A 16,059-nucleotide genomic window follows, 5' to 3' on the forward strand; every position below is an offset into this window, starting at 1 on the left:
CACGATATTTATTGGTTAAGAGTCTCTTTTATTACAAGGAATCACGTCATTATTTCATGTCACGCAAGATACCAGATCTTCAATATCCGTAATTATATCTTTGGTTTTAACTTGCATTAGTCTGACCAACTCTTAGTGGTAATTTGCGTATTGAATTGGTCTTCCAATATCATCAGTATCCTGAACGTGTTGTGGATAGCGTTGTCGACTGCTAATCCGCTGGTGTCGGTTCGATCCCCGACGTGGGCAGACAGACGGCTGGGATAAAGCACCACAGCTGTGACAGGCTTAACCAGCCGACACCTTGTAACTCGGCTCGAGTTAACCTAAAGTTTGTTCGTGTCCGATGACAAGGCTTTCACTGAGAGGCCGATGAGTCTACCAATGGGTGAAGCTTATCTGGCCGTTTTCTTTTACGTGTTGATAAATCATGTACGTTGGTTAAAAAGAAAGCCAGAGTATAGAGCTCCATGCGTGTTGTCAGATATCATTTTCATGAGAAAAAGCGCTGAATAACCATTAATGTCTAGCGCTTTACACATTCGCAAAATCAGTCCCTCGTCTTTTACCGTTAGTGAAAGACATAAGCTTCGAGGACACATAAAAAAAAGTATTGCTGTATAACCAAATTTAGGCTGGATTGCGTGCACTGAATTAACCGATGAAGTAGTGGATGATGCTTCCTGTATCAAGGTAGTGTGTTGCATTTGTAACCATGGCTGCAGCCAAACGTTCAAGCGGTGCGAGTGAAACTTTTTTTTTGTTTTTGTTTCATACTCTGCTATTTCCCGCGTTAGCGAGGTAGCGTTAAGAACAGAGGACTGAGCTTTTGAGGGAATATCCTCAGTTGCCCCTCTTCTCTGTTCCTCTTTTGGAAAATAAAAAAAAAAAAAAGACGAGAGGGAAGGGTTTCCAGCCCCCCCCGCTCCCTCCCCTTTTAGTCGCCAGATTGAAGGTAGACTATAAGGGAAGAGGGCAAAGCCTATGCAGTCCTCCTGGGGAAGTTGAGCTGGGTCAGTAGCGTGGAGAGATAAGCGTTTAGTCTGATTTACTTAATTTTGCTGAGGTATAAAAGCTCTTGTATTTTGAACGCTGACTAAGTTTGCTCCGGTAACTTTTCTATGATCGTCAGATTTTGACAGTGAAAGTCTAATTATGACTGTCAGTATTAGTTTCGTATAGTTTGGTGGGGTAAGAAATACAACAGTTCTGCAGAAGAAAGTTAGACGTTACAGCTTCTTTAATTAGGGCCATGGAGTTAGTCATCTGAGCTACAGTATGTTCAGACCGGTCACACAATCACTTGCTACTCCATATAGTGCTGCTATTATTTTCTTCTTTATAGAGTATCCTTATAAGCCTTGATATTAATTTGTCTTCTAAATCTCTTGACGTTCTGAAACTGGATCGAAGAATATATCCCACAATGCGTAAATTCCACCACTGGAAATGAAGCCGTGGATGCTGTAGTCTTTATTTGTCAACACATTCTATTTTCATAAGAACTGTAAGTTTATATTCATGATATAGAATCTCTCTTTTTTCTAGAAACTGAGTTTAATTTTTTCAATATATATTTTTGATCATTTAGGTATCATAAAGTAATGATGGATGATGCTGGACACATTATCTCCCAAGGGAACAATGTGTTTAGCATGATCCTTAATGATATATATATGCCATTGTACGAGAAACAGTTTCATCGTGTTATCATTACCTCTTGTTATCACGCAGGAATTCAATCCGTAATGGTGTGTGGCCGACATCTACCAACAACCTGGGAGTGGCTTGCGCGTTCTCTGTCTACCTGCTGGAGTACGAGCCCGCCTCAGGCCAAGCCATCACCGTGTACCTCAAGAAGGCTGTTAACTCCTTGCCTTTGCCCACAAGTGAGTCCACTAAATGATGTATTCTACCTCTTGTCTTGCCTTGCCTATGAACATTATTTGCGATACACTAACATACCAGAACACATTGCCAATAAGCACATACAGTATGTTCGCTGGTACATCAAATTGGGACACTTGGGTCTGCTCGTCGGTGTATCATTAAACGTTACCAAAGTTTTCTTGTGTATTTCAGCAATTTTTTCAGTCAGGTTATGAACTGATGTACTCGAATGCATTGGTCATTCTGCTCTTGAATTAATTCATTATAATTGGTATACTTAAGAGTCACCTCGGCATGTTTCAGTTGATAGGTGCGAAATTTAAGGTTCATTCAAATGCTTGAGAGCGCATTGACCGTGTATGCGAGTCTTGTGTTACTTCACTCATAACTAAGAAGTTGGCTCGAGGATAGTTCTCCTTTAGCAGAATCCGTCACCTAAGTCACTGTGGAAGGAATGCTTTAAAATGTGGACTCGTTTGGGAGATAATGTCATTCAGGCAGATTCCACATTATTCTGTGGAATATCAAGTATTTCGTGTAATATTATGTCGTAATGGAGAAGTGTGTTTTTTCAACCTGTTTTAAGAACAGATTTGGTTCGACTAAGTCACTTCACCATGACACCCTTCTGCCTACTGCGTGAGGTACAATTAGTTAATCCATCTCCCCTTAGCCACGAGGGAAAATATTTGCTTTCATTTTGGCTATGTCACTGAAAAAGTGTGTTTTATCTAGTGTTGACTATGAATAGTATATTAAAAGTAGCAGTGTCGTAGTAGTAGTAGGGTCAGAAGTAGTAGTAGCAGTTGTAGAAATATGGCGTATTGTGAGGAGTGATCAGTATTTGCAAGTGTTTCTCAGAAAATGGTATGACGGTATCGTTGACTGTTTAGTCAGGTTATTCACCGTTTGTGCGGCCCAAGCTGAGGTGCCCGAGGAGATGGCAGAGTGCATGTGCTGTTCCCTAAAGAGCAATAAGCAAGATGATCTGCTTCAGTAAGCGAAGGGCGGGTAGGAGACATTCAGGGGGATGAGAGGCGCCCATGATATAGAATGAAACATTGTACAGGTTGAGCCAAAAGTCACTACGCACCTACACTACAAACGATAAAACTGCCTCGTTCATATTATTATTGATACAAGAATTGGCCTAAGTGATTTTTGACACGTACGGTGATCGACACGCCCCCACCTCCACCCACAGCCTTCTCCCATTCGTTCTTCACGCTGTGTCACTTGTGTTTCAAGGAGCGCAGACGTGTCCGGATGCTGACAGTTATTGATGTGAAAATGGTTTTGTCGCGTGTTTGGTGGAGCATCTTTTACGTAGTGGAGATCCTTAAGATACAGGCGAAGCAAAGGAAGGTTGCTCAAAATTATCCCGACGCTCCCGAACCACATCGGAACTAAGCGCGGCGGTCCAATGCCAAGTTTTGTAAAACCGGATCAGTTTGCGGACGAGCCGAGATCCGGTTGGTCGGCCGTAGCAACACAGGAGAACTTACTGGATATTTCGGATCGCATTGTGCAAAGCTCAAGAAAGTCCGTTTGTAAATTGGCTCTGCAGACGAGCGTTTCGTACGGTAGCACACGTAGAGTGTTGAAGAAGCAGTTGCACCTTCATCCCTACAAGATACCATCTGTGCCTAAATTGAAAGTAACAACGTCAAGCGTGTTGAATATTGCCGATGGTTTATTAAATACTTTAATCCTGTCAATCTAGAGGATATTCTGGACGTCACTTTACCTTTGAGGTGTGGTTTCGTTTGTCCGGTTTCGTCAACACCCAAAACAGCCGCGTTTTGTTGGCTGGTAAATCCACGAAAGATCAAGGAGACAGCATTACAGGATCAGAAGGTCGGTGTGATGTGCGCCATATCACGAAATCAGTAAATTGACTTCACAGTCTTCAGTGACACAGTCAAGTCGGAACTTTATTGTGAATTGATTATTTACTCCCTCATGTGGGCATTTAAGATTATAACGAAATTGCTTGCGGCTACTTAAGTACCAACAGGACGGCGCTACTGCACACACACAGCTCTTGTCCCCCAGGAGTTTACTGCGCGATGTGTTTGGGGACAGAATAATTTCAGAGGACGTTTGGCCACCATGGTCGCCAGATCCTACACCCCCTGAGTATTATCTGCGGTTAGCAGTGAAAGGCGCAATTTATAAAGGCAATCCTCAGTTTCCCTGAAGTGAAGGGTCGTCGCCAAATTTCATGAGGAGCATCTCTTCGATTGATTTGTCGCTTGTCTTTGCAAACATGATAAGACCATAAGACGTGAAGATAAGTGTCTTCAGACACATCGGTGCCATGACTAACAGTTGTCGTAACATAAGTATGTGAAATGTATTCGTATTCATGTATAGAGACTCGAAGAATGTGCCTATCATCTGCGATAGGGGCACAGAGGCGACGTGATGTCAATCCAGACGAGATAAACGGATGATGAACCCTTCGTTTCCGGACATTATACATAACTAGAATAAGTGTGTACGAACAGGGACGTGGTTCCTTTATTTCTGGCGTTGCCAAGCTAAGGACGGAGAGGATACATGTTGTTGTTGTTATTATTATCATTATTATTATTATTATATTATTATTATTATTATTATTATTATTATTATTATTATTATTATTATTATTATTATTTATTGTCATTATCATTATTTACTGTTGTTTTTGTAGTAGCAGTAATAATTAATCGAAGTATTAGTGTAATGGTGATGGTGGTAGTTGTTGGAGTGGTAATGAAAGGAGTGTCACTTTTATTTATTCATAGATCACTACACACACAGTCGATGTTGTTACAATAAAACATGGTACTTCATTAGTGGCTTGTCAGCTCACGAGCGGCCCTGGTGGAGTCAGTAGTGCCCATTGTGTGGTCAGTAGCGACCAGAAGTCATGGTATCAGTGTAGCGAACATTGTACATTGAGCAGTGTTGCAGTTGTTACAGTCAGAAGCGACCACAGTGGCGTCAGCAGTGGCCTTGTGGTGGTAAAAGACATATATGCTATGATTCATTGACAGCTTCCGGTATGTGGCGAGGGGCTCAAGTACCCGTAGCTTTTTGACACACTGCTTCAGTGTTGTAGGAAGTGGATATCATCAACAACTTCAGAGTTTAAGTGAGCCTGGTGAAAGTTGAAGATTGTGTGCTATTTTGGATCATATCCCTGTGTCGATCGAACTGAAAATCGCCAGGTATGTGGTCTACTTCTGTTTATATATATATATATATATATATATATATATATATATATATATATATATATATATATATATATATACATATATGCATATATACTTGGTCGCCGTGCTTGCGTTAGCGATGTAGCGCCAGGGACAGATAAAGAAAGGTCACATCTGCTCACTCCCATTTTCTAGCTGTCATATGTAATGCGCTGAAACCAGACCCTTCCATGGTTTACCCAACATGTTTCACATTCCCTGGTTCAGTCCACTGACAGCATGTGGGTCCCAGTATAGCTACCACATCGTTCCAATTCACTTAATTCCGTGTATGCCTTTCACCCTCATTATGTTCTGGCCCCAATAGCTTAAAATGTTTTTCACTCCATCCTTCCATCTCCAATTTAGTCTCCTCGTTCCACTTTTTCCCTCCACTTCTGACACATAATCTTTGTCAACCTTTCCTAACTCATTATCTCCATTTGTCCAAACCATTTAGCACACCCTTATCAGCTCTCCCAACCACACTCTTTATTACCACGTAGCTCTCTTACCCTTTCGCTACTCACTCGATCAAACTACGTAACACTACATATCCTCAAATATTTCATTTTCCAACAAGCTCACCCTCCTTCGCACAGATTAATCTATTGCCCATGATTCACATCCATATGATATTGATGGGACTAGTATACCTTCAGACATACCCATTTTTGCCCTCCCAGATAACTTCCTTTCCACACATTCTTAATCGTCCCCAGAACCTTCGCCCCCTAACCCACCGTATGACTCACTAATATATACGGTTCACAATCAACCAAGGTGTTCATCCTTCCCAAGGAGTTGGTCGTTAAATTGGGTACCTGCCTTAGGCTAATATATATTTATTTATATATTTATTAATTTTACTTTGTCGCTGTCTCCCGCGTTTGCGAGGTAGCGCAAGGAAACAGACGAAAGAAATGGCCCAACCCACCCCCATACACATGTATATACATACACGTCCACACACGCAAATATACATACCCATACATCTCAATGTACACATATATATACACACACAGACACATACATATATACACATGCACACAATTCACACTGTCTGCCTTTATTCATTCCCATCGCCACCTCGCCACACATGGAATAACATCCCCCTCCCCCCTCATGTGTGCGAGGTAGCGCTAGGAAAAGACAACAAAGGCCCCATTCGTTCACACTCAGTCTCTAGCTGTCATGCAATAATGCCCGAAACCACAGCTCCCTTTCCACATCCAGGCCGCACAGAACTTTCCATGGTTTACCCCAGACGCTTCACATGCCCTAATATAATTCATTGACAGCACGTCAACCCCGGTATACCACATCGATCCAATTCCCTCTATTCCTTGCCCGCCTTTCACCCTTCTGCATGTTCAGGCCCCGATCACTCAAAATCTTTTTCACTCCATCTTTCCACTTCCAATTTGGTCTCCCACTTCTCCTCGTTCCTTCCACCTCCGACACATATATCATCTTGGTCAATCTTTCCTCACTCATTCTCTCCATGTGCCCAAACCATTTCAAAACACCCTCTTCTGCTCTCTCAACCACGATCTTTTTATTTCCACACATCTCTCTTACCCTTACATTACTTACTCGATCAAACCACCTCACACCACATATTGTCCTCAAACATCTCATTTCCAGCACATCCACCCTCCTGCGCACAACTCTATCCATAGCCCACGCCTTGCAACCATACAACATTGTTGGAACCACTATTCCTTCAAACCTACCCATTTTTGCTTTCGGAGATAATGTTCTCGACTTCCACACATTCTTCAAGACTCCTAGGATTTTCGCCCCCTCCCCCACCCTGTGATTCACTTCCGCTTCCATGGTTCCATCCGCTGCCAGATCCACTCCCAGATATCTAAAACACTAATATATATATATATATATATATATATATATATATATATATAGGGTGAACAGCTTGGTTGATTATGGACCGACCCCCAACCAGGATTTGAATGCATGTGTGCGACCGCGGGAGCCCTGTAAATGTCATCGTGGTTAACAACGGTAACAGCTACACCAAGATGGTCCTCTCTCTCTCTCTCTCTCTCTCTCTCTCTCTCTCTCTCTCTCTCTCTCTCTCTCTCTCTCTCTCTCTCTCTCTCTCTCCTGCGCGGACTTCTTAGGCTTTTCAGGTGTCAGGTATCATTGCTTATTCAAACTGATTTTTGTGATGAAATCCGTCTGGAATTGGAGTAAAGGAACAACCGCTTCAGGGTAAGGTAGAGGGGAGATATTATCATCCACAAAGAAATTTTGGCATTGCTATCATTAATGGCATTAGGATTAATTTTAGGATTATACGTATTTACAGTGGGAGGATTTCTAATTAACCTTGATGTTAACTGTCTCGTATCATTAGAGATTATGATTCGTCGGATGAAACTGGGACATTGTTATTCATAACATGCAGTGCTCACAAATCTTGTTGATGAGCTGATGATGCAACGTTGACCTCACTGTCCTCATTGTGTCCTGCGCGTCTTTGTCTTCATGATTTCATCATCATGACGGCTTTGAGGAGCTGACTTGATAATACGGATGCGCTCGTAGGATATTTGATCTTGGTATTTCGTAGAGGCGTGACCAGTGGACGGAAGATGTCATGGCATTGTGAAGCGCTGCTGAACAGCTCAGAAAGATACATAATAGCGTAACCTTTTGGAAGTAGGGTAAAGGTATGGGTTAGCAAGGGGGTAGGAGATGTGGCCAAAAGTAGTGGGGCTTCCCGAACCTGAGCGGCTGGTCCCGTTGCCTATTCATTTCCTGGCAGCCATTTTAAGTCACACCATACTGTCTGCACCCGCACCATTTATTAGGCCTACATGCAGCCTCATAGATGGGGGCACGGGTACATGGTAGGCTTGGATTACACATCACTTCAGCTACACCGGGGAATAGGACACCAAAACATAGGGGATCTTAAGAGAACACAGTAGTTTCAGTTCAGTGACAGCTGAAACAGATTTGCTCCGTAGAAATAGCAAAAAGAAAAAGAAAAAAATGGATTTAGGATTGCTTCTTTTCCTGTTAACGTGCCATGTTTGCCTTCATTTTTGTTGTCTTATATACGCAGACCTGTTGAGGCACTGTATGTGGATTCAGAAGCGTATACTTTACATTTGATATCAAAGAAATGTTTTTACTGAACAACTGTTACTGACGAACATGATTGTTACTGGGTAGCTACCAGTCACATCAAGTGTTTACGTACAATTCAGCGTTAATGTGATACAGGAAAGATAAGATACGGCTTAGGCTGGTATCTGGGAATATGTACCAGTACAGATATACCATAGTCCTAATGATGCATAGTCGTATACAGTATACGCAAATGAGAACGACACGACGCATTTTCACATTTCAATAAGGGTGTAAACAATAGGTAAAGCGTTAATTTCCCCTCAACCATATGGCACAGGTCTGTCTATGACCGATTATTGGATTTTTCCTTTTTCTGTTCTCGAAACATCAGGTATGGGAGTCAACACACAGCAACATTCACCAGAATCATTCTAACTAAACCCAGGTTAACTAACCCTAGTTAAGTTACGTTACTAAGGTTCTGGTGAATATTCTATCAATATTATACGATGATAAACATCGGTAAAACGCGTTTTTGGTTCGTAAATCTTATGTGTTATTGATCGTTCGATAAGTCACCGCTATCTTGGAAAAAAGGATATCATTTATCGTTTTCACTGTATGATATCTTCCCATTTTTTTTGATGTTCTGTTCAAAAGGAGTCTGGATAAAATAGTGCATATAATACGCTTCTGGATACTTAAGAGAGACTAATTGAATACTGTTGTGCTCTTGTCTTGAGTGGCTACAAGAGTGCTGGAGGATCCTTCAGCTGTGGATGAATATGGATCAACAACATTGAGGATACCAGCAGCGGCTTGGATAGTACCTGTTGCCTGGCGTATGAGAGCTGTTTTGATCAGTCATTGTAATTATACGATTCCATAATTCCTTTTTATCGAGTTTTTCCAAACTTCATTTCCAGCAGGTGGCTTCATTTAGCCTTCAGCGCCCCTGCCTTTACGTGTTGCTCGCCTGTAGTGTCAGTGTGGTGTGGCGGATAATTAACAGCCATGTTTCCAGATGTTATTATCTTATCCGAGAACTTACGGCCAGCGCTCTTGGATAAGCGCCAAGAATATGACTTTGGTGACTGGGTTCTCTCGTGTATAAATGATATCCACGTTTCTTTAATTGATATTGTCCTTCAAGGACACTGCCGCCTCACATTCCTCGCCCAACACTTTCGGCTGGGATTGCCTCAGTCGCACATTCTTTGGAGTGACAATGTCTTCCTGGGGTTCTCGCTTCTCATAGTCCTAAGTATACATTACAGCTTCCTACGGCCCTCACATGGTAGTTTCTCTGTCGGTTTTTGTTCTTGCTTAAGCCCATGTTTTTGCAATCCTCTGTGCATTCAACGTTCAACATTCCCACCGCTCGAACTCAACACTCCCCAACTATTTGATCTAACACTCTTCAGCTGATGTCGCTCATCCCTCACGATTGACAACCATCACATATGTATGTCATCAATGGTTATTTATAGTTCTATTCTTCATTTTGTTTGTCGTAGAACCACTGTTTGTACATATGCTACCCAAGGTAAATATGCCACCACTCTTCTCGACCTGCCATACAAAGGGCGTTTCTTCCCTCCTACCCCCTTAATATCTCTATTCTGAGCGTATGAAAATAGTCTCCCTTATGAACTATCGATTTTGTGATTCATGAGCGCTTTCAAAAAGATGTTAAAGAAGAAGAAAAGAAATGAACACAGCCTATTAAAGGTTAGCAGCTCGAAATCGCGAAAATTGGGCTTATCAAATAGATTTCTGCGAATGTTACTCTCTGATAAACCACATTAATATGGAGATAATTGGAGCAGTATTTAGATGCCATATATGCAAGTCAGTGGTTGTATGGGTGAAAGCTCGTGGAGAAAAGGTAGACCCGTAAAGAGATGGAGAGACTCGGTACATGGGTGTTAATGGCTGGGTAGGTAGCTGACCAGGAGGCTAACGGAGTAATGATTACTGTTGGAGGGTAACGTGAACTTGTGTATTCGAGGATGTAATTGCGAAGAAAGGCGTATGAGTTAATTTTGAAGTGTTTTAATAGCAGAGGGGAAAATTATCCTTTGTCCCTTTGTCATTGGTTGAGGATGGGCATAAATGAGAGGCGAGGTTGTGATTGGCAGCGGAGTTAAATGTAAACTAAGAACTAAAGATGACCAGACATGACCGTGAAAAACTCCCAGTTGAGTCAAACATGCTTAAATGGCAGTAGAGGAGCTGTGGGTAGAGGGGAGGGAGGGTACTGAATACCGTCGGAAAGATTTGACACCCAGCCTTGTGTCAGCAGATATGGGAGATCAGACGAGGAAAGGTCTTTCCCGTCTGTCTCTTCTAATAATGAAAAGAGATTGTTATGTGTATGATGACTTACGAAGGAAATTATATCATTCTCTCTCTCTCTCTCTCTCTCTCTCTCTCTCTCTCTCTCTCTCTCTCTCTCTCTCTCTCTCTCTCTCTCTCTCTCTCTCTCTCTCTCTCTCTCTCTCAGTCAAAATGAGATTCACTCCTGTTTTGTTCTTTATATTGGGTTTTATCATTTCGAACCAGTTTGATTGAAGATGGGCAGTGTTCGTGTGCCCGAAACATCTCGTGTATATCAGGAATAAATTGAAAATGAACATAGGACATTTAGTTCACACTTTATTTGTTGATGCAAAACATTAAAAAAGCAGAAATGATAAAATGACTGTATCACTCCATTCAAGTCTGGGGTGTAGTTAAGGAAGGAAGGGGGGGGGGGGATACAAAAGAAACAGTCCTCTCCCCCTCTTGAGCTATACAATACACAGTACTAAACTGTACAATACACATAATAGTGATAGCAGGTTATTAACGTACCTATTAGTAAAACCCTTTTAGTCCCTGAAAAGGAATAATAAACGTATTTTTACGTCTACTTCACTGTTTCTGTGATGTATACAGGTGACCTGTGGGGCAACTTTGTTTCACTGCATTCTTATATGCTGACATATATCTGTCATAGAAATTTTATGTCTGCAAAATCACGTTTAATGTCACGTTCCCTTGATCATAGCTGTCATTTGTTTTATGAAATGCCAAATTTGTGTTTATCGGGAAAATGGTCACGGGTCTCATAGTAAACCTACTTCCATACAACAGCCTTAATATAACTCTTGTTTTGAGCATTTTATCATCATCATGAGTTAGTAATTGGTCCTCTCCCACTGGCCAAATCCTGGTTACGCGCCTATGTATATGAAGATCAAAGGTCAGTAGATGGGCACTAAAAACTTAGCAACACAAATACAAGCCTAACCCAGCAAAGGTAATTCAAAAGAAAAATTAGGCCCTACTTCCTGATAAGCTTATAAGAGCAACCCTTATTAATTACGAGAAAGAATCGAGACGTCTGGCAGCAGATGTCTCGATGACGTCATTTTTGTTGATAGTTTCAGGTGACCGAGCGAGTCTGGGGCTCGACCCGTTGTTACATCGGCCAACATGACATGTTACAGACAAATGACTGTTGTCCCGTCTACTCGTTTGCGACGTCAGTGAGCCCTGTTGACATGAGCTTAACCTATGCAATGTAATTAATTGAACAATAATCATCATTTATATGGAAGATTGAAAAGCATTAGATTTGATTACAGCAGTAATTGAGACGCCGGCAATCAAGTTTTTGTCAACTATGACCCAGTCAAACAACCGGTCGATGGTCGAACCACCGGTCGTGACCCTTTGCTACCAAACCTCGCCCCCACCCTGCAGATACCGGGTCCACACCGTCAAGTACTGCTGTCCGCGTTGCTAAGACAAAATATATAGTGTACAGTATCCTGGTTGTGTAATACGTTATTTAGACTAGATGATCATTAACATTAGACTTTTTAACATTAACTTTAAATGTGTGAACTTAGCAAATCAGACGGGAAAATTATTGTGCAAGTAATTGATGGTGTAGAGAAAACATCATATAAAGTATTCAGACTTACAAACATGTGGATTTTGAAAAAAGAAATTCAAGGAATAACTTGGAAACTCGTTTGATCGGGTTATAAAGTGATTACGAATAAGAAAATACAACCTGGACTTTGCTGTGGGTCAGGTCAAAGTGATTATTTGGGTCTTGGAAGTAGAAACTGCCTCATACCAGGTTATCATCACTCATGGCTGTACTCACATGTCTCACATGGCTGTGCTCTTGTGTTACTCATTGCTGCACTCACGCGTCACTCACACCGTGTGGGGTTGAAACTGGAAAAAGTGGAGAAAGTGAGAATGAAGACCAGGAAAAGAATGGTTGCAGAATTCTGTGACTGATAAACAAACAGTGGAAATATTGCTGTATATGATGACCGTAAATGGCTTAGATACAATGTCACCTTCAGGCATTACACGTTACTTCCATTAGAAATGGTTTTATATTTTGGAAAACATTTAAAGTCATTTGTATCCTGAAAGTCTCGTCATTTCATGGTGATTAATGGTTATTCTAGCCAGGCGACGCAGGGTAACGTACCGTAACGTGATGATGATTCATATATCAATATGGTAATTGTCTAGAATAGCTCTGCATCGCAATTAGCTTTCAGTATTGACTGATTTTGATGTACAGTGCTAAGGTAATGTTTTGATTCTTCAATAATAGTTACGGAGTATGATTTAGAGCATATTTTATTGCAATATAAGGCGATAAGATTATGTATATTAGGGAGAAAATGTGGCCTTAATGTAAAAGTAAATAATATATGGTAGAATATCCACAGTTCATGTAAAAACCTCCGAATCTCACCTGGTAACCAAAATAATGGTAGAAATATATCCATATTCAGTTCATCGTTGGCAAAGGATCTAATACGTCATCTGTGTTGACATTCGGCGCCATCATGCCGATGCATTCTCATGGGTGTGACTGATATATTTCGACGACAATACTGAAAGTTAAGATAAATCTTGACTGCTAGGAAGGTAAGTTTTTTTTTTAAAAAACGTTAATTTTCAAGTGTGCCTACTTTATATTGATTAGCTTCTCTCTCTCTCTCTCTCTCTCTCTCTCTCTCTCTCTCTCTCTCTCTCTCTCTCTCTCTCTCTCTCTCTCTCTCTCTCTCTCTCTTTCCCCCCACCCCCATGCATTATTATCGCTGTGTATAATATCGTTCAGGACGAAAGATACGAGAGTTCGATTTTCAGACAATATTTCCGTAATCACAACGAACTATATTAAACGCCTAAAACATAACGTAGCCATTTCCCGGAAGTAATTTCGGTGCGGAGCTAAAGTAGATTCTTACTAGCAACGTTTTTTTGGTCATGTTTCACCTCAGTACCAGTGATATTCCAAATAGTGTTTGGTGATCATACAAGGGATTCTATATTCCGTTAGACCGTGGGGGTTCGAACTGCTTGATAGCTCATCATCTCGGGGTATTGTTCAACGCTCCTTTGTTTTACTTATTATGTCCGTGCCAGGAATAGACTTCTATATAACCAATCGAATGTTATGGAAATTCTTCAGTTGATTACGTAATTTCTGATACCCTTTATTCTCCAAAAATATAACTTATTGGGTAATGTAAGAGTAAGTGTCGGAGGTAGTTAGGCAAATAGGGTTGAACGTTGAAGTGAGCTCTTTCGGCAGTTTTCTTTTCATCATGTCTTTAGTGGGAGAAACTTCGTTTTCCATGGGTTATATGAGGTATCTGTGCCCGACAGATAAAGCATGGTCTTGTCATTGCCCGACCATTATATAGGTATCGCCTCTTTAGACATTATTAACATTAATTAGAATTCAGCACTCCCAAAATACCCTATACTCGTACAGAATTACCCAACAACGTATTTACCCACAACTCGAAAAAAATTTGCCCGACGAGAGTCCTGTTTTTGATATTAGGGGGAGCATCCCCCTTCAGACCCCTAGTATTTTCGCCCATGCATATCTGTTTACAACTGTGTCAAATAGAATCCTCTAAGATGCCTCCTTTTCATCTATAGCAGTTTTTTTTTACAGATATATAAAATAAGAAAATGGTAGCTGGTGTGGTGATAAAATCCTTCAAACCCTGTAATATTGTGAATAGTAGACCAGTTTTATGCGTTTAGGTATCTTCTTTATTCTAATAGATACTTAATCCCATCAGGTTTTAGCGATTTACAAATAGCACTATCAAATTAATACCCGGCCCAGAAGCCAAACATTCTCTCTCTCTCTCTCTCTCTCTCTCTCTCTCTCTCTCTCTCTCTCTCTCTCTCTCTCTCTCTCTCTATATATATATATATATATATATATATATATATATATATGTATATATATATATATCTTAGTTTTGTAATAGGGTTGTTCTGGAGCAGAAGGTATTGCCAGCGCACGGCCAAACAACCCATGAAAATGTAAAGGCATTAAGGTGTATCAGACAACCTAGCAAGTGTTCCATAATGTGATGTACCCTAAGACAGTTTTCTTATTGAGTGCAATTGTAATCCATTAGCTTGAGCTGTGGTATGGATATTATGGTTGCGTTACTAATTGAGGAAGATGTTTTGATGTTATTTTCATTGTCATGTTTAGATGCTGATGATGTTTATGCTTTGATGAAGACGGTATCTTGGGTTTCGGAGGATAGACTTGCTACCTGTCGTGTACTTCTTGTCTTACCGTTCAGCTCTGCGAGACGTGAAACTGTTGGATTAAAGCTGATCTCTGAGCAATCTAGCTGACTTTCAACGATACTTCCAAATATTTCGTAGCTCATATTAAAATGTTGATAATTGTGTATGTTTTCTGATATTTTTGGCATAGCGAAGTTAGGAAACATGGCATCGTCTTTATTATTAGACTGTAAGTGAGAATGAACAAGTTTGGGAAGTTAAAGAGGATGGAGAGTAAGTGTGGGAAGGCTGCTGTGACTGGGCCTTTCTTACCTTTTTTACATGGTGGTAGGTGAGCACAGGCTAGAATACGATGAAGGTTTCTCTCAGCTGAGATACAATTAGCCAGTTGTGATGAAAACTTTTTATCAATAAAATTAGAATTAACAGGTTACAGTGGAAACTACCGTAGCTGAGTGTGAGATGATTATGATGATAATGACTTGAAAGGTAGAAAGTGGCGAATTTTGTTGAATTTTGCTCCACAGCTGAATCAGAACAAACCTTTTACGATTCAGACTATGAAATATATGTGGAAGAACAAGCCAGTTATTGTGATAAAGTACTTGGGATCAGTTAGAATGAACCGATTACAACGAAAATTACCCAAGAGAACACAGCGGGCTAAATGCAATGGAATCTTCCACACCCGAAACACAAAGGTTCGAATACGATAAAGATTTACTGCAAGACTGAAACAGGTCCGGCAGCTCGTACATCACTGCTGAGACGGAACGCCATCCCTGCTAAGGACAAGAGAGATCCTGGTTATGATAATATCTCTCTCACAGCTGAGATGAAAGCTGCCTTACAGCTGACAGAACAGATAACGATACAAGCCACCTCATGTTGAGATGAGATCAGTCAGTTACGGTAACGTCTTCCCCGCAGTCGAGACGGAACCGGCCGGTTGTGACAAGGAGTTCCTTATAGCCGAGACTGAGGTTTATGTGAACAGGAAAACGTATTATGGCACAGTTTTGCGAAGGAAAGAATATTAAATCAGCCGAAATAAAAAATGACCACTAGCGATAAGATCTGCTTCATCATGAAGTCAGTGGCTAGTTATATATATATATATATATATATATATATATATATATATATATATATATATATATATATATATATATATATATATATATATATATGTATGAGTGTGAACGAATGGGGCCTTTGTTGTCTTTTCCTAGCG

At 40.8% G+C, this 16,059-nt stretch overlaps 1 protein-coding gene across 2 annotated transcripts in view; it reads left to right on the forward strand.

The window, feature by feature from the left end:
* Nucleotides 1–16,059, forward strand: part of LOC139753855 (carnitine O-palmitoyltransferase 1, liver isoform-like) — a 222,979-nt gene that overhangs the window by 9,716 nt on the left and 197,204 nt on the right. For both annotated transcript variants that reach the window (XR_011713780.1, XM_071670794.1), the window contains exon 3: nucleotides 1,735–1,889. Coding sequence is in view for 1 of the 2 variants with exons in the window: in XM_071670794.1 (XP_071526895.1) it covers nucleotides 1,735–1,889 (155 nt within the window). In the remaining variant the exon portion in view is untranslated. The remainder of the gene's footprint in view (nucleotides 1–1,734; nucleotides 1,890–16,059) is intronic.

This window comes from Panulirus ornatus, chromosome 15 (assembly GCF_036320965.1).
Source record: "Panulirus ornatus isolate Po-2019 chromosome 15, ASM3632096v1, whole genome shotgun sequence".
In the NCBI taxonomy this organism is placed as follows: domain Eukaryota; kingdom Metazoa; phylum Arthropoda; class Malacostraca; order Decapoda; family Palinuridae; genus Panulirus; species Panulirus ornatus.